The 25,363-nt window shown below is 37.0% G+C and overlaps 1 protein-coding gene and 1 gene segment (V, D, J or C); one reads left to right on the top strand and one right to left on the bottom strand.

The window, feature by feature from the left end:
* The window catches only part of LOC306864846 (Ig kappa chain V region K29-213-like), a 764,502-nt gene that overhangs the window by 42,497 nt on the left and 696,642 nt on the right, over positions 1–25,363 (top strand).
* On the bottom strand, positions 11,711–13,879 carry LOC306864908 (uncharacterized protein). Its single transcript, XM_079409197.1, has 3 exons — positions 13,783–13,879; positions 12,763–12,852; positions 11,711–12,339 (listed from the first exon to the last, which is right to left on the bottom strand). The coding sequence occupies exons 1-3, from the start codon at positions 13,801–13,803 to the stop codon at positions 12,016–12,018; spliced, it is 435 nt and encodes a 144-aa protein (XP_079265323.1). The 5' UTR covers positions 13,804–13,879; the 3' UTR covers positions 11,711–12,015.

The following is a 25,363-nucleotide window of genomic DNA, read 5'->3' as shown; positions in this document are numbered from 1 at the left end:
CTGCATGTATTTATAACTCTGTCAGATATCAGACATGATCAACAGCTGTTTTTCACTCTAACTGAACCTACAACCAACAAAAATGACCTTCATCACCTTATTGATCTGGACGCTGACAGTATTATGTAGAGGTTTGTGTCAGTAAAGATTGTATGTGTTATTTTTTTATGTTATGAAGATATATGTTTGTAAAAGTGTTTGTGATTTCTAATCTTTCTCATTGGACAGAATCTATTGGGCAGGTGACAGTGACTCAAACTCCCTCAGTGCTGCTCGCTCAAACTGGACAATCAGTCACTGTGACCTGTTCATTTAACAGTGATGCAGACTGCTGTAATAATGGAAACCATTTTCTTAACTGGTACCTGAAGAAACCTGAAGAAGCAACTAAATTCCTGATTTATGCAACAAGTACCCTCCAGCCAGGAATTCCATCTAGATTCAGCGGCAGCAGATCATCTGGGAGAGATTTCACTCTGACCATCAGTGGAGTCCAGACTGAAGATGCTGGACATTATTACTGTCAGAGTTTACACAGTGGTGGTGTGTTCACACAGTGATAAAGAGTCGTACAATAACCTCCGTCAGCCAGAGTCACAGAGACTGAACTGATCCTGCAGCTGCTCAAACAGTGATGGAAATTAAATAGAATATAAAACCTTCATTGAGCTTTTCATGTCATAAATATCTAAATTAATCTATAACTCTCTATCTTATTAAATTCATCTTAAACTATATCTGTGAGGTTAATAATTTGGCCACATTCTTGTTTCATCATGAATCTGCAGGTGTTTTCATGCTTCACTGAGTGAATTTTATTGATCAAATGTGAGCTAAAGCTCTGATCTAATGAAAGACCCCCTAAAAATGACAAAAAAGGGACTCATTAGGACATAAGGTTACAATTTTATTTTATTTGTTGAGTGAATTTGAATAAAACCAGACATTTAGTCTTGTATGAAGCACACAAAGCAGAGCAGCTGCAGATGAGAGCGACTGAAGCTGGATGTGGAGAATGAAGGAGTCGCTCATGTGCTGTTAGTCTCCATGTGAGACATGAGTGAGAAGAGCAGCAGATCTACTCTGAACACTGCTGTCTCGTCACGTGTCCAGTGAGCGCAGGCTGGCCGCTCCGTGTGGCCTCACAGCTCACTGAGACGCTCTCCATCCACTCCTGCTCAGAGAGAGTCAGGCTGCTGCTCCAGCTGTACAGACCGTCCTTCTCCAGGAGCCCAGCGCTGCTCTCCTGAGACCTGCTGTTCCCGTTCACCTTCCAGCTCAGGCTCCAGTCTGACGGGAAGCCCTTGCTGGCCACACACACCAGTGTCGCTGTCTTCTTTGAGGAGATCTCTGCACTGGAGGGCGGCATGTGTGGATACAATGATGGACAGAATAAAATGAACAAGCAATCTTCATTTAGAAGCTCATTTAATAGTTCATTTGCATATTGATCAGATGCTTGAGTGCTCTGAGAGTGTTTATAGTGCTGTGAGTTTAACACTTCATCACTGACACACACAACAATCTTCATCAACATGACCTTCATCATCATCTTCATCTGGACTCTCACAGCGTTTGCTCAAGGTTTGTGGAGCACAAGTTTGATATCAATTCATTTCTTCAAGTATATTGTCAAAGTTTTGAGTTGATTTTCTTCTTGTTGTGTTTCAGAGAGTAGAGGACAGATCAGCGTCACTCAGAGTCCCTCAACGACAGCAGCTCGACCAGGAGAAACAGTCAAAATCAGCTGTAAAACCAGCACAGATGTGCACAAATATAGTGGTGGGGAAGAAGATTTAGCCTGGTACTTACAGAAAGCTGGAGAAGCTCCTAAACTCCTGATTTATTATGCAAACCGCCTCCAGTCAGGAACTCCATCTAGATTCAGTGGCAGTGGATCTAACAGTGATTTCTCTCTGACCATCAGTGGAGTCCAGACTGAAGATGCTGGACATTATTACTGTCAGAGTGCACACATCATCAGTAGTAGCTGGGTGTTCACACAGTGATAAAGAGTCGTACAAAAACCTCAGTCAGTCAGAGTCACAGAGACTGAACTGATCCTGCAGCTGCTCAAACACTATCACTCACTACTGACACACAGAGACAAACACAGCAACTACACATGAGCTCAGAACTGAGTTAGGACTCAAAACAGCTCTATTAAGCCCAAAACACACTGCATGACTTTAGCTATAAGATCACTGCATGTCACACTGTGCGACGTGGATATAATAAACTTGGCTATGATGTGTGTAGACTGTACGATGATGACACTTATTGACTCGTATGATACGACGCTCGTTTCTATAGAAGAATAAAACATCATCAGCATGCACTAGTGGTAAACAAAGAGACTGATAAATCACTTTAGCAGTTGTAGTTTTTATGTGTGCTGAGAAAACAAGTGGAAGCGGCGAAAGAGGAAGGGATAAAGAGCTTGAGGTAAGCAGTTTTATGTTTTAGAGCCATGTCACTTTGATTTCATGTCACATTTTTATTGGTTGGTCAGTAAACGTGGATCGTAACAGCAAACACACTGTGCGATGATCAAGCTGTATCCAGGGAAGGACTGGGAGTAAAAAACGGCCCTGGATTTTCTCCCAAATAGGCCCACCACAACTACAAACAGCTGCTACTATCTCACAATATTACAGCAATCAATGTATTGCATTTATGGCAAATAATATCACAAAACCCATGGTGACCCTGCTGAAAAAAAATGGTTTCCACTACAAATGCCATTACAAACATGACACAAACCTTCAACTTTTAATCCATTACAAAGAGTCCATTAAAATTTCCATTTAAACCAATACAATTTCCATTATAACCAGTAAAACCATTACAAATTCTATTGATGGTCTGCTCTCACATCTCAGGGTCTGCTCTCCCCTCTCTGCAGGACATCTGCTTCAAACGCTGCAAAAATAGAGCTGTTAAAATCATCAAGGACTCTAATCACCCTGGTAACCATCTCTTCACTTTGCTTCCATCTGGTAAGCGCTTCCGTAGCCTGATGGCAAAAACTGAGAGACTTAGGAGGAGCTTCTTCCCCCAGGCCATCAGGCTCCTAAACTCTAACTCTGGGTCATAACATCACTTGACTCCATGTAAATATCACCATATCAATAGCTATTCATAATTTTTCTCTACCTCATATTGCTGCTATTTAAATACCCTGGACAACTTTTTTGCACATTCTTTTGCACATTCCTCTTTATTACTATTTAAGTCAACAACATACTGACCTGCACATTTATATTTATATTTATATTTTTTATCTTTTATTTTATTTTATTCTTTTATTTTTTCTACTTTTCTTTTTCTTAATATTTGTATTCTATACAATTGCACTGTCCTTGGAGCGGACCTGACCTACATTTCACTGCTGGTTATACTCTGTATAACTGTGTATGTGACGAATAAAAATCTTGAATCTAGAATCTTGATGGTTTCCATTTTTTGTTTTACAGCTAGGGATTGAAATAAATGTATTATTATATGAACTTAAATACTTGAAATCTACATAAAAAGAGCAGAAAGCAAAAATGAATATGACATAATAATTAACATAAAATCTAGAAACCTGAAACTACATTCTTCAGTTTAGGTATTCATGTGTGTGTGTGTGTGTGTGTGTGTACTAGGGTTGTTTTGGGATTTGACTATAGTGCTATAGACCACATGCTGTGTATAGTGAGAGAGACGGGCCAAAATAACCTGACGTGACCGTGACTTTTAATACTTTTAATAATTCACAATGTATGTATAGTGCCACAATCAATCAATCAATCAATCAATAATTAAATACATTTTTTCAATACAAATTAGCACAAGTCATAATGCAATACCAAACAGGACCACAGGGAGACGCCAAAAACCACTAAATCGCCTGCATTTAATATACGGATCCATTCAGAATCACTAAATCTCTGACTACCGCATAATCAGCATTCATTATAAAACACTCTTGCTTTTAAGCCAAATACACGCTGAAAATAATTTTACTGACATCTGGACATAAGTCACAATTCTCTCCGTAATCGCTGATAAAATCGGCATTAGCACTGTTTTGAGCTTACTGTCTGAATTCATTCACTCGATCCTTGGACTTTCCAGGAGTTTAAGGTTTAAAATGATGTGATTGCTAAAGCCTGCTTCTTTTCATTTTAAGATATGATTTTCATTGTAAAGTACTGATTCAAATTAGTAATCAATAATTAATTATTATTCTACTCCTCCGCGCGCCTGACATGCTCTCACGCACCACACAGTGAAGTAGACCGACTCTGCTTGCGTTCATTCATGTGATTGGTCGAGATGAGAGGTGATCCCGCCTGGGTAGTGTGATTTACATAGTTTCTATATCATTTCTAATCATATATGGGATCATATAGCCTAATCACACCCTGGCGATTTTACTCTGAGTACCGGCAACATGTCAGAAGTACCGGTACACACAAAAAAGTGCAGGTACTCTAAAGGCTAAAATATAGAAGTGCTGTTACTGCGTACCGGTGCGTACCGGCCCACTTCAAGCACTGATCAACACTGTTCATGTATCGCAGAGTACGATTAAATTAATGTACATTTAACCAGTTTAAAATGAAGAAACAGTGAAATGTAGACCTTCATGTGTTTTTGACCTACACAGACGCGAGAACAGTCCGCTATTTAGGTTTGTACGTTAGCATGGACTCACTAACTTTAACGTTAGCTAGTTTTAGCCAGAGATACCTTGCTGAAGCACAAGATAACATTAACGTTCTGCTTGAGCAGATGAAAATTGTAATTTAATGAGTGTATGACAACCAGAAAATGAACGTTTTTTGTCTTCATTTGTATTGGGGTTGAATACTTAGGGACATTTTGCTCTGTTTTGTTTGGATTCAGGAAATGTAATGAAATAAATTATATTGCCCATCCTCTCAGGATACCTGGAATCAGTGTTACAAGTACCACAGACACATCGGTTTTGCAGTTTTGAAGCATAACCCCCCCCAAAAGAAAACAATGAGAGCTTTGCATCTTCTAATGTTTCTCTATGGCGCTGAAACCTAAAGATGTCCAAGTTCTGCTCTCCGTGCAACTGATACTCGACTACCATTGGCTAGTCTGCGTTCGAGGGGAGGGGCTTACTGATAGGTCAATTATGCTCTGGTTTTGAGATGAATTGATATCAAATCAATCCAAAAACACACAAATGTTTTCTCTGTTAGAGTTTGGTAGTATTTGTGTTTTGTTTTTGTAGATTGTACTAAAATCATACTGATAAATGTGCCTTTTAAAACTACCTCTCAAACTTCATAACTGTCTCATCACTGCATGAGCAGAAGTGAAACTGTTCAGTTCAGAGCGTTGAACCGATCAAACAGAGAAACTGTGAGTTTGAGGTGAAAATCAGATTTGCATTGACAGCTTTAGTGATTCTGATCGTCTCAGAATAGAGCAGCTCCGTCTCCAGAGACCATGTTCAAACCCCAAGAGCTTCAGTTCACATTTACTGCTAAACGCAGCTGTTCTCAACTATTACAATCATCACCAGCAGCTGAAACTTTAGTGAAGGAAGGACACACTGATCAATGATGCAGTCCAACACAAATGTAAGGCGTTCAGAAGCTTTATTGAATGAACAGCAATGGCAGCAGATTGAAAGACTGCTTGAGTATTGAGCTGTAAATCACGTGACTGCTGTGAATCCTGCTGCTCTTCACTGGAGAAACATCAGCACTCGGAGCTCTTGAGGAACAAGGTCTCTTGAGCAGCTCCGTCATGTGTTACTCTGCAGACGAAGCGCTCTGCACCTTCCCAGCGTGCTTTGCTGAGGCTCAGGACGCTGCTGCGGCTGTAGCGTCCGTCCCGCTCGCTCTCTGCGCTGGTCTGAACCCCCTCGCTGACCTCTGACCCGTCCAGCGTCCAGCTCACCTGCGCCCCCTGTGGAGAGTAAGAGCTGAGCAGGCAGAGCAGTGCGGCTGAGCCTCCAGAGATCTGCAGAGAAGAGGGAGGCAGCAGAGACACGGAGGGCTTCACTGCGGGACCAGCTGAAACACACAAACACACACAAAACTCACTTCTTCACATCTGCAGCTACAATCTTCACTGGAGCAGACGTGATAATGCAGAGAAAATCACTCTCACTTCATCTTTACTGTCATTCCACATCACTGCTGGCATTCATATACACAAATATCCTCAATTAAGATTTTAAATATTCTCCATTAGTTAAATTAATATTTACTATTAAAAAATGTATACTGTGAAAATGATTGGAATTTTAAGACTATAAAAATGTTACAGTAAAAAGCTGTTAATTAGTTTTCAGTAAGTTATTTTACTATATATATATATATATATATATATATATATATATATACAGTAAAAAACTGTATTAAATGTAATATTAAATGACAGCTGCCATTTTTACTGTAAGTTTTACATATTCTTATTTTTTACAGTGTATCAAGTATAAGATACTGTATACTGTATGTATGAATATATATATATCTTCTCTGAGGCAAACATGATATACTGTAAAATGTATGCTAATTTGTTTCTCAATTAAGTAAAATGCTTAAACTGATTATATAAAACATCTCTCTCCAAATGCAAATCGATAATTTTGTTGTGATGTTTTATAATTGATTATTTCAATATTATTTGTATTTTGAAAATGGTCATCATTTGGACGTTTTGTCATAAACATAAATATATGTAAATGTAATAGTTTAAATAATTAATTTTAACATGCTTATCAAATGATTATTATTTTTTTTTTACCTGACGATGACACCAATGAAATTAAAGATTTTGTCTGTATTATCCAGCGTTTTTGTCACGCACAAATTGAAATCTATTAAGAAATTATTTTTTAAAAAATGTAAATGTTGTAATTAATTTAAATATATTCAAACGTCAGCATTAGGTGTGAAAACATTAAATACAAATATGGTTTATGGTTTGAAATGTAAAAAACAAGGAATATCACCAAATATGACTTACTCGTAATATAGTCATTATTGATGGTGCAATCAATCAATAAAACAGACTGAAACGTTACAATATATGTGTGACGTGAGATAAAAGTAAAGCTTGTTAATAATGTATTTTTGTAAATTAAGAATATTATTGCAAAATGTTCTTATACAACCTTAAACCTAATTTAAAACACTCTCACATTATATATAATTATTAGATAAGACTTACTTCTGATCGTCAGTTCAGTTCCTCCACCAAAAGTGTACCACAGTGCTTCATTCTAGTGAAAGCGTCGTACAAAAACCTCCGTCACACTCAAATAAACACAAACTCCAGCAGAGAAAGAGAGAAACACACTCAGTGCCCCCCTGTCAACAAGCTTGGCCCCCCTAAACTTGGACTCATATTACACCAAACAATTTTGGGTGAAATGCGCAGTTTGTCCTGTAAACTATATATGTGACCCAAGTGTATGTATACATCATCTGAAAGCTGAATAAATAATCTTTCCATAGATGTATGGTTTGTTATGATAGAACAATATTTGTCAGATACAACTATTTGAACATTTGGAATCTGAGGGTGCAACAAAATCTAAATATTGAGAAAATCTCCTTTAAAGTTGTTCAAATGAAGTTCTTAGCAATGCATATTACTAATCAAAAATGAAGTTTTGATATAGTTATGGTAAGAAATTTATAAAATATCTTCATGGAACATGATCTTTACTTAATATCCTAATGATTTTTGGCATAAAATAAAAATCGATAATTTTGACCCGTACAATGTATTTTTGGCTATTGCTGAATTCTCTGATTAATTCTCTCATCAGAAAAAACAAAGTGAAGATATACGAATGTAAGTCAGATATTAATTTCACAATGTAAACAGATTATTATGGCAGTTTTTGAGAGTGCTTGAACTCGCTGGACTGAAGTGAAAATGTTCTTTGATCATGGAAACCTTCCTTGCTCTCTTTTTGTTCAATGAAAGTGTTATAGACTAATTAGTAACTTACAATGTTTTTATTAAATTCACATTAAATACAAAGTCAGTCATATTAAAAATATGTTATGGCATGACACCCATAAACAGACAGGTTATTATCCATCGCCCATTATAGATCAACATAATCTATAAATGTGCAAAATGCATTTACTTAAACATATTTGAGAATCGAGATATTTTATTATATATTTTGAATAAAAATAAAAAATCAATAAACCCTGCTGAAAAAAACAACAATAGACAGCATTACAAAATGAGTAATGGTTTTAGTGGTTATAATGGGACTTATACTGGTTAGAATGGAAACTGTAATGGACCCTGTTGGTCTCTACTGGTAATTGGTTGCCTTCTATTGGTGGCTTGATAAAACCAGGGGCGTCATGCACTCATTATTTTTGAGGGGGCACGGGTTGGGGGGGGGGGGGATCAGCCACAATAGCACTTATGTTTTATTTATTTTTTACTTTTAATTCAAAACGTTCCCAAACGCATCATGAAATATCTTGATTCTCATCTTTATAGATTATGTTGATCTAGTGGGCGATGGTCAAAGTAACCTAATAATGTAATCTATTAACTATGCATAAAAACCTGTCTGTTTATGGGTGTCATGCCATAACATATTTTTAATATGACTGACTTTATATTTAATGTGAATTTAACATTGAAAGTTAATGTGAATAAAAACATTGCAAGTTAGGTTACTAATCATAACACTTTCATTGTACAGAAAGAGAGCAAATAACTTTTACATTATCAAAGAACATTTTCACTGACAGTCTAGAGTTCAAGCACTCCCATTAAAATCACTGAAGCTGTTTACACTATGAAATTAATATCTTACAGATTCGTAAACACATTTGCACTTTGTTGTTTCTGACAAGAGAATTCGCCAGAAAGAGGTATTTAGTCATCGAGCGAGTGAAGAAAACACAGATGACTCGTCTGAACACCTCTGATTGGTCAGTGCATTCATAAGCTCAACAGAATCGTGTGTGATTGGTTATAATGCAGCCCTGTTCAATCGTGTCTGTATCTGAACTCACATTTGAATTTATCAGCTGATGATATGATGCACTGAACGATCTAATCACGCAGCTGTGGTTGTATTAAATATAGAAAACATTAATTGGCTATGTTTTGCCTTTTGGATCTGCATTCAAAATCCACTTGGCTCAAAAATCTGAGGGGGCCCGTGCCCCTCACTTTGAATGGGCATGACGCCTCTTCCCAAAACACACTACAGAAAACCATTTTTTAATGGTTTTCATGGTTAAACGTTGATGGTTTGTAATGTTATTTGTAGTTGAAACCATAAAAAAATTCTGTGATGGTTTTATTGTGTATTTTTTTTTTTTTTCCAGTAGGAACATAAGCCTATATCAGTTATCAGTATAATGCAGTGTTATTGTGGCTGCTGTGGGTCACATGACAAGCATGAGAGAACCCCCCCCCCCCTTCACTCGTGCCCCCTCACAAATAATGAGTGCATGATGCCCCTGACACTACAATACAAAATTATTTGTCAAATAAATGAAACATGACGAAACATTCTTTTTAGTTGAAATTAAAAGTAGAAGTACTTACCCCCCCACACCCAAGTTTCAAATCTGTAACACATAAATGCTCTCAGTATCAGAGTCTTAATGAAACTGATCATTAAAACAGTGTCTGGAGGCAGAAGCTCAACCTGAAATATATAATTAAATAACATGCAGTAAATCATGAATGTTTGTTAAATGTGCTAAATGTAAATGTAATTGTAAAGATGCTAAATGAGAAAATTCTGATGTCTTCAGGTAAATGATGTGGAGTGTGTTTGCATATTGATCAGATGCTTGAGTGCTCTGAGAGTGTTTATAGTGCTGTGAGTTTAACACTTCATCACTGACACACACAACAATCTTCATCAACATGACCTTCATCATCATCTTCATCTGGACTCTCACAGCGTTTGCTCAAGGTTTGTGGAGCACAAGTTTGATATCAATTCATTTCTTCAAGTATATTGTCAAAGTTTTGAGTTGATTTTCTTCTTGTTGTGTTTCAGAGAGTAGAGGACAGATCAGCGTCACTCAGAGTCCCTCAACGACAGCAGCTCAACCAGGAGAAACAGTCAAAATCAGCTGTAAAACCAGCACAGATGTGTATTACAGTAGTTCTTGGGGACATCGTTTAGCCTGGTACTTACAGAAACCTGGAGAAGCTCCTAAACTCCTGATTTATTTAACAAGCACCCTCCAGTCAGGAACTCCATCTAGATTCAGTGGCAGTGGATCTAACAGTGATTTCTCTCTGACCATCAGTGGAGTCCAGACTGAAGATGCTGGACATTATTACTGTCAGAGTTTACACTATATCAGTAGTAGCTGGGTGTTCACACAGTGATAAAGAGTCGTACAAAAACCTCTGTCAGTCAGAGTCACAGAGACTGAACTGATCCTGCAGCTGCTCAAACACTATCACTCACTACTGACACACAGAGACAAACACAGCAACTACACATGAGTTAGGAGTCAAATCTAAAATTGACTCGTATGATACGACGCTCGTTTCTATAGAAGAATAAAACATCATCAGCATGCACTAGTGGTGAACAAAGAGCATGATAAATCACTTTAGCAGTTGTAGTGTGCTGAGAAAACAAGTGGAAGCGGCGAAAGAGGAAGGGATAAAGAGCTTGCCCACACGGAAATAACCTATATAAACATATATGTTTTAATATAGGTTTTGATATATGTTTTAAATATATGTGACATATATAAAATTGGCCGTTTTCCTATAATATATGTACATATATGTACATATATGCACATATATGTACACATATATGCACACATATATGCGCATATATGTACATATATTATAGGAAAACGGCCAATTTTATATATGTACACATATAGGTACATATATGCATGTATATATATGTGTGCATATATGCACCTATATGTTTACCTATATATTAGTAAAATTATTAAAATCCATAGCTGCTAGACAACATAAATAAAAGCCCAAAATGTCGAAATTTACATTTTTTAATTTACTTAAGAACAATCAAATAGTACAAGAACAAAAATATAGTACAAGAACAAAAATAAGACAAAAAACTGAACAGAAATAAAATAATTATCTTGATGATCTTCTCAGCTCCGTGAGCTTCGAATTGATAGACGTGCCTATCTGCCCTCGGGTGGCTCACTGTAAAATCCAATTAGTAAACCTTACTTAAAAAAAGCATGCAAACCGATTGCCTTAAAAAAACCAAGTAAAGTTAAAAGGGAATAGTTTGTAGTATTAACAAACGCCTATCTAGTATTGTATACTTACAAGAGAGTTCCAGTAACTTAAAACTAAATTGTAGCATATACTTGATTGTTTACTTTAGATGTACTCATCTTTAGTACAGGTTACTCAGAATTACTATTTTTAACAACTATATAATTTCAAGTGAAATGTACTTTGGATGTATTCCAAACTACTGATTTATGCAAGTTGAGCTAACTTGACATTTTCTGCATGCAACTTGACATTTCTAAGTTGACTTTACTTCAAAAGCAATCCAATTTACTTGTTAAAACCATGCAAACCGATTGCCTTAAAAAAACCAAGTAAGCATTACTCCAATAACTTAAGTGCATCAATTGTCTATTACAAAACACTGAGAAGGGGTTCGCAATTTCACAAAGAATACACTTACACCTGGATAAATACTCTAAGGCAGTGACACAGTTCAAGGGTAAATTTATTGTATTTTTTTCTTCTTAAGAACTGACAGGCACAGGGATGGTCCACACAAGTTTGCATTGGGGTTTACAAATTTTTAAATTTTTAAAATAAAATACAAACCATTTGATGGTACAATAAATCTATATAAAATCTACATAAAATAAATTTTGTGAAAAAAAAAAAAAGACCCTGACCTGACTGTAATTGTAACATCCTAAACCAACAGATTTAACACTTCAGTCAATATCCACTGTCATGAAACTGAAATCTAATGCAAATCATCACCATTCTTACACATTTGTTTTAACTTAACAGGAGATTCTTAAGTGACTGCAGTTTTGGTGGGAGTTTGTTCTGTCCCAACCCAAGCATTACTTTCTGAAAGAAGTTGAAAGTGTTTTTCATGTTTTTGGGGTAATCCAAATTCAAAGCATATGACAGGCCAAACAAGAGGCAAATTGCCTGTGGTAGATTCTGCAGATTGTCAATGACAATACCTCCCTCAACAATGATGGCAGTAGAAACTGGGTCAAGGTATAGTTGATTTGGTAAGAGAGGAATGTGTTCATCAATGACAGTCAGCACTCCAACAGGTACTTGTGCCCAGGCCTCATCAGTATCAGATGCCTATAAGAAAACGAAACAATAACAACATTACAACAGGGAAATGTTAAAAGGGATGATTAATTGTCAGTTGTCTGCCCTGCCTAAACTGTAATTTAGCCATTCATTGTTAAGTATTTACATGCATTGTTTTTTTTTTATCTTTATTTATTTTTATCTCAACTCATAAATATTCAAGGTATAGTACTTACACTGCATGAGAAACTTTTCATGCATATCACATTGTACATATCACATCATGCATATTACATGGCTTGCAATATGATTGTAATACTTCCAAAGAATATATAATAATAACAAGTCCTAGTTTTAGGTTGACATAGACAGAGAGTACACTGGACTCACATTGTTTAATGAGTTTTTTTGTAAACCCATTTTTAATGGAAATAATAAATAAATAAATATAAAATATAACTGAGAACTTACAAAGCAGGTGTTGTAGAAGGTACTGGCATCATCAAGCATGACGGGCAGGCCTCGGAGCACCAATGTGCGCATTGCTGTCACGTCTGGTTTCTAGGAGTAGATAATGAAAAACAAATGAAGTTCAAGATCATGCAGCATTCTGAAGTTACAGTACCAATCACTTTGTTAAAGGATTAATATAAATTTTGTCATCAGTTGCTAAACCTTGTCATTTTAAACTTGTAAGACCTTTGTTCATCTTCAGAACACAGATGAAGAAATAACAAAAATGAAATCCGAGAGCTTTCTGTCCCTCCATATGCAGCCTTGGCAACTACCACGTTCAAGGCCAGAAAAGTACCAAGATGATTGTTACGAAGCTATTATATTTATGAAGCTATTCTATTTTGCGCAAAGGAAACGAATGACTTTATCCCATATTTTCGTCTCTTCTGCATCACTTGTGGATGCATATTCACAAGAGTACCACGACACAAACGTGTGGCGACACCACATGCATGCATTAGCATGCTCTCGTGAATACGCGTCCACAAGGGACGCAGTAGATGAAAATTTAGAATAAAGTCATTTTTGTTTTCTTTGTGCAAAAAAAAAAAAAAAGTATTCTCGTAGCTTCATAACATTACAGTTGAACCACTGATGTCCCATGGATTACTTTGTCAATGATCTAAACTATCTTACATTGTGTTCCAAAGATGAATGAAGGTCTTGCAGGTTTGGAACAACATGAGCCTGAGTAATTAATGACGGAATTTTCATTTTGGGGTGAACTAACCCTTTTAAAGTTTCATTTTAAACAAGCGTAATTATCATAATGCTCCTTGATAGTGCAGCAACTAAACGGGGAAGTAATTCTTAAGATACAACCCACAGCTAAAGTGTTTCTCAAAAACAGAACACAACTCTTGTAACAATTACAATATTGCCAACATTACTTTTAAATACTTTAAAATAATAATAGGTAGCAACATCTTGATCAACTTACTACAATAAATAAAATTAAGGCTGCAGTAAACTCACCGCTGTATTAATTTGTTGCATAAGTTCAGCCAATTTCTCTCCAACAGTTCCTTTCTTGGACTTGAAGATTGTGACAAACCGTTGTGTGTAGCGATCAAGGCACTAAAAAAGTCACTCTGCAGATCTGTGGTGGCTAATGTTTTAACAACTGTCCCCTTTTGTCTGCAGAAAATATACAATGCTGACAGCTCCACTGTATCTGCAAGAAATTATTTAAAGTGGAAATATATTTTAAGTTGTTTTAGTCTCTCAATATAATACTTAAGGTGCATCATAGCCAACACTTTCACAAATTAATCTCTACTACTACAGAATAAAATGTCCTCACCTCAATTGTATCAAGATCTGTGAATTGAAGACCACTCAGGAGGCAGTTACCAGAAGCACTTCTTCTGAAAAGGACAAAAAAAAGTTTAGTTAAAAGGAAGTTCTGCCTTACAAAATATAAATGCATTCATTCCTTAATATGTTCATGTTTTACAAGCATTACAGAAAATACTTACCACTATAATATATCTTAAAATCTAAAAAGTGTAACAATGTAATGAATAGCTACACTGTGATTAATATTTTAAAAAATGGACTAGACATTACAATAGAAAATTTTAATAACGAACACAAAAATACTAACGTTAACGTTACTACTAATAATAAAGCACCACAGTTTTATAAAATCATAGAGGAAACACTGCAAACTATTACACTAATCATTAAATCGATTAAATCGGGCAAGCATATATTTCAAAATCTTTATTCACATCAATCACAAGCCACTGGTAAGAGATAATCTTGGCCAACCCTTCACTTCACATCTAAATTTCTACTTTTAACATGGAAATAAGACATTTGGTTTGTCCGTTCGGGGTAAAATACAAAACTATACAACATATCCAATTGGAAAAAGGCAAAATAGTTTTTTGTGGTTTGTGGTAACTTACCTGCTAGTTTTAAGTGGTTCAGACCGTGTTCTTCTAGCACCGTATAATATCATAATTATTTGGTAAATATGCATTAGATTGGCAAAAAATAGGACAAGCAGAAAAGAAACATTCACATACAAGTTGCTTGCTTGATTACTTACCTTATTATTCTTTAAAAACGTAACGAAGCTTCAGATGTTAAAAACGTCCGTAGTCTGGCCGCTGCTTCTTTCTACGTCTTCTGCAAAATGGGCGCCAATTCACCCGTTCAAACTGAGCGCGCACAAATCCTATTACGCATGCTCTGACAAGGCCTGCTTCTTCTTCCTCTTTTTGCTTCTTCTTTATTACTCTTGGGTGCACTGCTGCCACTCACTGGTGCAGTAACGTCATTGCTTCCTTTGTTGCTACTTAAGTGTTGCAAGTAAACATCACTAAAACTACTAAGTAAATTGTTTTACTCACCCTGCAATTAACTGTAACTCAACAAAACCTTGTAAGAAGTATATTTTTTAATATTTGAGTAAAGTTTACTAATTATATGTGAGTCAGCAAAGCTATTGGAATTTACAGTGCTGCTGGCCACTTCTTCAATGTAGCATCTAGAGAAGACAAAAATAATAAGACAGTATAATAATAATAATAATAATATAGTGCTTCATCAGGAACCTGAAGTGCTTACAGTACAGTACAGCTGCGATTGGACACATATTTTGGATAAAGGGCTGATCATAATAAAAAATGCGTCATGTAAACACGTCAATTGGAAGATTCTGATTGGATTCTGCTAAATCTGAAAGAAATTCTGATTGGAAACATCACCCCCCCTTATTTTTTAGCAGCATCGTTCTTTCATATGCACATGTCCGTCATGGGGACTGCATTGTTAACAGTCACACGGTCAATCATGTGCATCCAAAGCAGAGAAAATTCATGGATAGGAAAAATTTAGCCACTCCCGCGTTTTTTGGTTTGCTTAAAACACACCTTTCAGCCATATTCATCTAGAAACTGCATTAAGACAATACAGAAAACATTGCATTTTGCATTGCATTTGGTGGATGTAACGGTGAATGTGTGGATGTGTATGAGCTGTAATGTGAATCTGGAAGTGACTTGAAATTGGAAAAAAGGCTTGATTGACAAAATAAAAAAACGACAAACCATTTTGTTATACATTTCCTTCTTTTCCACTATCTTCATACAAGAAAGAATTGACCTTGTAGATTTTTCAGGAAAACGTGTAGACATCATAGCTTTCCATCTCCTCTCACTTATTTGCCATAGTTAAAATACATAACATGCCAATTACACGTGATACCAATTTCACGTGTTCGCACATACGTTTTTTGCATTTTTTTTTTTTTTAGTTAGTTCTTACTTATTGCCTTGATAATAGAAAACATGAGCTAGGCATCATGTATGACAGTTGCCAAAGTGAGATATGAGCTACAAAATGACCAGATCCTGCCATGAGCTATATAGGAGACATATCTTGTATGTACATATAGGGCTTATTTGTGGATATAAAGAAGCAATACAGGAGACCTATATGGCCTTTATATGCACATATATGCACCTCAATTTCGCCTATATGTGGCATATATACAGCATATAGGTTTCATATATGTGCATATATCCTCATATAGGTTCTTTCCATGTGGGTGAGGTAAGCAGTTTTATGTTTTAGAGCCATGTCGCTTTGATTTCATGTCACATTTTTATTGGTTGGTCAGTAAACGTGGATCGTAACAGCAAACACACTGAGCGATGATCATGCTGTATCCAGGGAAGGACTGGGAGTAAAAAACGGCCCTGGATTTTCTCCCAAATAGGCCCACCACAACTACAAACAGCTGCTACTATCTCACAATATTACAGCAATCAATGTATTGCATTTATGGCAAATAACATCACAAAACCCATAGTGACCCTGCTGAAAAAAACAATAGAAATCACAGAAATTCTAATGGTTTCCACAACAAATGCCATTACAAACATGACACAAACCATCAACTTTTAATCATTAAAACCATTAAATAATGGATTCCTGTAGTGTGTTTTGAGACATGTTCCATTAGGATTTAGTGGTTTTAACAATAATAATATTTAACAACAATAATAGGCAACCAGTAGAGACCAATAGAGTCCATTACAATTTCCATTATAACCAGTAAACAATTACAAATTCAAAATTCAACATTAAAAATGTTTTTTTGTTTTGTTTTCCAGCTAGGGATTGAAATGTATTATTATATGAACTTAAATACTTGAAATCTACATAAAAATAGCAGAAAGCAAAAATGTATATGACATAATAATAAACATAAAATCTAGAAACCTGAAACTACATTCGTGTGTGTGTGTGTGTGTGTGTGTGTGTGTGTGTGTGTGTGTGCACGCGCGCTCCATATAGGTGTCACGAATCCTGGCCATGAATTTCCATTCGTTCACCACCAGAGGTCACCCGCTCACCACATGGACTATTGCTCTGCACTACACTACTGGCACTTCACCATTGGACTACAGTTCCCATGATCCATTGCACTGACGACACACACAGCTGATTTCACTGATTACACAATCACACACGCTTTATAAGCCTTGGACTTCTTCTCTGTCAGGGCCGAGTATTGTATAGCGCATATCCTAGCGATATCTACTCTACGGAGCCTCTCAGTTATCATAGCCTTGCCTTTTCTAGTGTTTTGATTCTTGCCCGTGTTTCCTGGATTAACCCTTAGCTTTGCCGTTTGGACTCAGTTTGCACTTGGACTACTGCTCGTGTACCTGGATTATCTCTCTGCCTTGCCCTGTTGGATATTATTTGCCGATCGTCGATCCCCTGCTTGCCCTAGGATTACTCTTTGTCTTGCCTGTGATATTCCTGTTTGCTATTGTATGAACCTTGCTTGTTTTGTGACCTCGCCTTTTAATAAACCCTCGCAAATGGATCCGCACGCCTCACGTCTTGTTTGCCCTGTAACAATAGGCTACTTCATTTTCTAACTCAAGTGTAACCTGTTGTAGAATCGCCGCTGTCTCTTAATGAATGAATGGAATATTCATGCCAGACAATGCTGAGTGATAAACAGCAGTGGACGCTCGGACTAGGGTTGTCTTGGGATTTGACTATAGTGCTATAGGCCACATGCTGTGTATAGTGAGAGAGACGGGCCAAAATAACCTGACGTGACCGTGACTTTTAATAATTCACAATGTATGTATAGTGCCACAATCAATCAATAATTAAATAAATTTTTTCAATACAAATTAGCACAAGTCAAGCTGCAATACCAAACAGGACCACAGGGAGACGCCAAAGACCACTAAAACTCCTGCCTTTAATATACGGATCCATTCATAATCACTAAATCTCTGACTACCGCATAATCTGCATTCATTATAAAACACTCTTGCTTTTAAGCCAAATACACGCTGAAAATAATTTTACTGACATCTGGACATAAGTCACTATTCTCTCCGTAATCGCTGATAAATTCGGCATTAGCACTGTTTTGAGCTTACTGTCTGAATTCATTCACTCGATCCTTGGATTTTCCAGGAGTTTACGGTTTAAAATGATGTGATTGCTAAAGCCTAGCTATTTTCATTTTAAGATATGATTTTCGTTATAAAGTACTGATTCAGATTAGTAATAAATAATTAATTTAAGGGGGAAGTCGTGGCCTAATGGTTAGAGAGTCGGACTTGTAATCCGAAGTTTGCGGGTTCGAGTCTCCGGCCGGCACGAATTCCGAGTATGGGTCACCATACTTGGCTGAATGTCACTTCACTTCACTTCACTTAATTATTATTCTACTCCTCCGCGCGCCTGACATGCTCTCGCACACCACACAATGAAGTAGACCGACTCTGCTTGCGTTCATTCATGTGATTGGTCGAGATGAGAGGTGATCCCGCCTGGGTAGTGTGATTTACATAGTTTCTATATCATTTCTAATCATATATGAGATCATATAGCCTAATCACCCAGACCCTGACGATTTTACACACAAAAAAGTGCAGGTACTCTAAAGACTAAAATATAGAAGTGCTGGTACTGCGTACCGGTGCGTACCGGCCCACTTCAAGCACTGATCAACACTGTTCATGTATCGCAGAGTACGATTTATAATAAAATCAATGAATGGAAGAATTTACAATCATATAAAAATTAATGTGAAAATTAAAGATCAGATTACCCAACAGGTGCTGTTCACCATCAAACAATAAAATAAAATATGCATATCACCATATTAAAGGCATGGTAACACTTTACTTAAAGTCTTTATGTATAATGCATTATGAAGTGTTATTAAATTACTCATAATGTGCATTTTAATACATTATATCTTGTCATAATTAATTATAACTGAATTTGAAATGAATAGTGTAACAATGAATTTACAAGTGTTATAATGCATTAATTGTGTTTACAGTTATTCATGAGATTGTACAATGCATTATAAGATGCACTGCAAGGCATAATTAATGCATTAAAACTACCTTTATAATGCATTATACATAAATGCTTTAAGTAAAGTGTTAACTAATTTATTTCATAAACATTCATAAAGAGTGATGCTGTTTTATATCATGTGACGTGACTCACCATCAAACTCAGTTCAGATTCAGTGATTGACAGAGACATGTGTGATGATCCTCATGATGGTAAAAACCTGCAGGAACATCCATGAATTTGGTGTAAATTTTATGAATTAACATGTTTCTATTCATCTACAGTCAAAAATATTCTTAAAGTCTCACAGGAGAGAGTCATGATAATATACTAAAGTTGGTCTTATGGATTTATTTAGAAGTGAATGATCTGATATAATTTATAACAGTTTGGCTATTAGAAGATCAAATATTGAAAGATTAATTAGTAACTGTATTTTGTGTCTGTTAATGAGTGACTGTCTTCAGGTAAATGATGTGGAGTGTGTTTGCATATTGATCAGATGCTTGAGTGCTCTGAGAGTGTTTATAGTGCTGTGAGTTTAACACTTCATCACTGACACACACAACAATCTTCATCAACATGACCTTCATCATCATCTTCATCTGGACTCTCACAGCGTTTGCTCAAGGTTTGTGGAGCACAAGTTTGATATCAATTCATTTCTTCAAGTATATTGTCAAAGTTTTGAGTTGATTTTCTTCTTGTTGTGTTTCAGAGAGTAGAGGACAGATCAGCGTCACTCAGAGTCCCTCAACGACAGCAGCTCAACCAGGAGAAACAGTCAGAATCAGCTGTAGAACCAGCACAGATGTGTATTACTATAGTTCTTTGGGACATTATTTAGCCTGGTACTTACAGAAACCTGGAGAAGCTCCTAAACTCCTGATTTATTATACAAGCACCCTCCAGTCAGGAACTCCATCTAGATTCAGTGGCAGTGGATCTAACAGTGATTTCTCTCTGACCATCAGTGGAGTCCAGACTAAAGATGCTGGACATTATTACTGTCAGAGTTACCACTACATCAGCAGTAAAGATGTGTTCACACAGTGATAAAGAGTCGTACAAAAACCTCTGTCAGTCAGAGTCACAGAGACTGAACTGATCCTGCAGCTGCTCAAACACTATCACTCACTCAACAGTCAAGAAACACAATATGATCTTATAATAAACATCAGTTTTGTTGAGCTACATAATTATTTATTTTTGATTATGATTTTTCTGATTTGTTTTTATCTCCTGTTATTTCAGTCCTTCAATTAGAAATTCGACCACTTTTGATCTTCCCTTTAGTGGATAGTTTCTATTCTTCACTATATGTATAAATATATATATTCTGCATTTATGATTTATCCTGAATCTTCTGCAAGATCAGCATCATACTGCCAAATATGACATTTCCAATTAATGTAGGCCTGTCACTCATCACTCACTACTGACACACAGAGACAAACACAGAAACTAAAGTGTGTAAACTGATAACAAATCACACAATAATGGTGCAATATGTTGTTTTGTTTTTGTACATTAAAACTATATGGTAAAGTCATTGTTTATCAAAAGTTACAAAAATTTGAGCAGCTCCTTCATCTCAAGCTGATAATTAATTATTATTCATAACTCATTTCTCAGAAGTGAAACTGTTCAGTTCAGAGCGTTGAACCGATCAAACAGAGAAACTGTGAGTTTGAGGTGAAAATCAGATTTGCATTGACAGCTTTAGTGATTCTGATCGTCTCAGAATAGAGCAGCTCCGTCTCCAGAGACCATGTTCAAACCCCAAGAGCTTCAGTTCACATTTACTGCTAAACGCAGCTGTTCTCAACTATTACAATCATCACCAGCAGCTGAAACTTTAGTGAAGGAAGGACACACTGATCAATGATGCAGTCCAACACAAATGTAAGGCGTTCAGAAGCTTTATTGAATGAACAGCAATGGCAGCAGATTGAAAGACTGCTTGAGTATTGAGCTGTAAATCACGTGACTGCTGTGAATCCTGCTGCTCTTCACTGGAGAAACATCAGCACTCGGAGCTCTTGAGGAACAAGGTCTCTTGAGCAGCTCCGTCATGTGTTACTCTGCAGACGAAGCGCTCTGCACCTTCCCAGCGTGCTTTGCTGAGGCTCAGGACGCTGCTGCGGCTGTAGCGTCCGTCCCGCTCGCTCTCTGCGCTGGTCTGAACCCCCTCGCTGACCTCTGACCCGTCCAGCGTCCAGCTCACCTGCGCCCCCTGTGGAGAGTAAGAGCTGAGCAGGCAGAGCAGTGCGGCTGAGCCTCCAGAGATCTGCAGAGAAGAGGGAGGCAGCAGAGACACGGAGGGCTTCACTGCGGGACCAGCTGAAACACACAAACACACACAAAACTCACTTCTTCACATCTGCAGCTACAATCTTCACTGGAGCAGACGTGATAATGCAGAGAAAATCACTCTCACTTCATCTTTACTGTCATTCCACATCACTGCTGGCATTCATATACACAAATATCCTCAATTAAGATTGAAAATATTCTCAGTTTAATCAATATTCAGTACTATTAAACGTATCATGTACTTCTAAATATAAATGAGTTCTCTAAAACAGACATTATATAAGGTAAATCTTATAATAATTCAAGCTTTTGTGAATAAGGCACAGTTTCATCTCAAACTAATTTTAAAAATATTGTCCACATGCAAACTGATGATTTATATTCAGAAAACAAATGATCATTTCATTATTGTACTTTGATAATATTAAGAGACTTATAATCATAAATATCAATATGTTCAAATTATGAATAATTAAAAATTTTGTGCTTGTCTCATGATGACGCCTACAATATTAGAATTATTATTATTAAATTATTATTAAACTTTTGTCATACATTTCAAAAACTCTTAATTGTTAAATTTACCAAGAATTGTGGAACAAAATATAAATTAAGAAATAATTGAATATTTCAGAAAATGTAAAGCAATGAAATCTGAAATAGCACATGTCATGGTTATTTCAGCACATGGTTATTTCAGCACATGTCATGTGCTGAAATAACCTCTGTCATGTAAAATTAAAAATATATATATTTAAAAACAATAAGAAACATGCTTTGAAATGTAAAAAATAAATGTCATGAAATAACACTGAATATAAATATGTAATTGTAAAATATCAGAACAGTTTTAAAACAAAGAAACCGTTAAATTCACCTTAAATTTATTGCATTTTTTTTTTTTACTTTAACTTTTTTTGTTTCTAAATGCTTGCTAAAATAATCTAAAAAGTAAAACAATATATTTTTAAGATAGAATTGAAGAGACTTACTGATCGTTAGTTTAGTTCCTCCACCAAAAGTGTACCACAGTGCTTCATTCTAGTGAAAGCGTCGTACAAAAACCTCCGTCACACTCAAATAAACACAAACTCCAGCAGAGAGAGAGAGAACAACACACACTCAAACACACACACACACACACACACACTCACACACACACTCACACACACACACACACACACACACACACACACACTCACACACTCACTCACACACACACACACACACACACACACACACACACACACACACAAACACACACACACACACACACACACACACACACACACACACACACACACTCACACACACACACACACACACACACACACACACACTCACACACACACACACACACACACACACACACACACACATACTGATATCAGACTCAACATCAGCTCTTCTCAACATCGGTGATGGATTATTGAACTAAAGTGATTTTCACAAAAACAGCCTGATCATCTCTAAATGTCTTCTGATGTGTGAACACTATGATTCATTCTAAACAAATATAAATAAACGTTAATAAAAATGTATTCTATTTATCAGTGCTTGAAGTGGGCTGGTACGCAGAGTAGTAGAATAATAACTGATTATTCATTACTAATTTGAATCAGTACTTTATAACAAAAGAAGCAGGTTTCTGTGTTCACATCATTTTAAACCAGTAAACTCCTGGGAAGTCCAAGGATGCAGTAAGATGTTTGTTATTACAGCTTGACTTTTGCTCATTTGTATTGAACACTTTTATTTACAGTTTTTTTGGATTGCTTAAGCACAATTTTCAAAACAGGGCCCGTGTTTTCAAAACACTACACACAATTAGCACAACCACACACCCAATTAGCAAAACACTACAGATCCTTTGCATAATTAAACACTCTTGTAAAAACTATACACTTCTGTTTAAAAACCACACTTTGTTACCATATGAAACACACGTTTCACATTTTACTATACTCTGTTTGCACGAGTTACACTCTGCGGTGATAAACCTAAAACACTTTTAGCACTTCTACTTCCCTATGATTAGAGTAGGCTACCATCAACAAAGTACAAATATAAAGTAAATCCACCAAACACTACACAAGACCAATGTTGCAGACTGAAGAAACTCATTTATTTCTCAACACGCCCAAAATGTTGACATGGAGATTCATAATACTGTAACAAAATGTCACTTTACGTATTGTACTGTAAGTTTACTGTTACAAAAAAAACAACAACAAAAAAACTAGACATTGTCTCTTCGCCTAGCTGGATCTGGCCAGAGAATTTCATCAACATCGCAGGCAATGTTGTCATTAGCAAGACACCTTGGAAAGAAACGTCTTGAATGACGAATCCATCCTTGCATTGCTGCTACCTCCATCTGGTCACAGGCCTCCTCCATGGCTTGGATGAGGGGTACCTCAGCCTGGAGACGGAGATCATATACCTTCCACCGCCATGCCGAGAAAAACTCTTCTATAGGGTTGAGGAATGGAGAGTATGGTGGAAGATATAGGACGGTGAAATGTGGATGTTGCTGAAACCAGTTCTGAACCAGAGCAGAGCGGTGGAAAGACACATTGTCCCAGACAACAATGTATTGCATATGATAGATTTGATTTGCTGCTGTTATGTTGTGCAATTGGTCCAAGAATGTAAGTATGAGTGCTGTGTTGTAAGGGCCCATATGGGCATGGCGGTGGAGGACCCCATTCTGTGTAATGGCTGCACAGAGTGTTATATTACCCCCACGTTGCCCTGGGACATTGACTATAGCCCTGTGGCCAATGATGTTTCTTCCCCTCCTTCGTGTTCTCGTCAGGTTGAACCCAGCCTCATCTACGTAAATGAACTCATGCTGGATCTCCTCTCCATCCATTCGTAAAACTCCCTGAAGAACAGTGTCAGGCAAAATTGTGTAGTTCAGTGTAGATCTAGTATACATATTACAGTACAGTAAAAGATTATGAGACAGTATGCAAGATCACACTGCTAGTGAATACATACCTCTGCATAATCATGCCGCAGTCGTTTCACCCTTTCCGAATTGCGCTCGAAAGGCACTCGATAAATTTGCTTCATTTGAATATGGTTTTTTTTTAGGATGCGTGCCAGTGTTGAAGTTGAGACCTGATGGATATCGTTGAAACTGGCATGGTTATTGACAATGTTAGCTTGGAGCTGATTAAGTGTTATAGCATTGTTGGCCAAAACCATGTTTACTATCTCCCGCTCTTGCTGTTCTGTGAACATAGGAGGCCTTCCCCCTTGTCGTTCCTGACCCTCAATCCTATATAGAAAAAAAACAAAACAGTATACAATAGTACAGTAATTTCACAGGAAAAGGTAACAGAAATGCTGATACTGCATAGAATACAGTACTGTAAGCAGTTACTGAAACCGTGCAGATGTTTTTGATATGGTGATATTTTTACAATACCTATTTTCCAGTCGAAATGTTCTTATCACACTTGCCACTGTGTATCGGCTTAGATTTGGCTGTACTCGCAGTCCAGCCTCCCTCAGCGTCAGGCCGTGGTTGACAACGTGGTCAACCAGTGTTGCGCGGATCTCATTTGTCAGATTCGGTCCTCTTTGAGCACCTTCTTGTCTTCCTCTTCCTCTTCCTCTACCTCCAGCATGACCTCCATCTCTTCCTCTTCCTCTGTTGATTCCTCTTCCTCCCCTTCCTCCTCCTCCTCCTCCTCCTCCTCCTCCTCCCCTTCTTCCTCCTCCTCCTCCTCCTCCTCCTCCTCCCCTTCCCCTTCCTCCCCCTCCCCTTCCTCCTCCTCCTCCTCTTCCCCCTCTTCCTCCTCCTCCTCCTCTTCCTCCTTCTCCTTCTCCTCTTCTTCTTCCTCCTCCTCCTCCTCTTCCTCCTTCTCCTTCT

The sequence above is a fragment of the Barbus barbus genome, assembly GCF_936440315.1.
Source record: "Barbus barbus genome assembly, chromosome: 46".
Lineage (NCBI taxonomy): Eukaryota > Metazoa > Chordata > Actinopteri > Cypriniformes > Cyprinidae > Barbus > Barbus barbus.
Note: the sequence above shows the minus strand (reverse complement) of the source record. Positions and strands in the feature narration are given on the sequence as shown.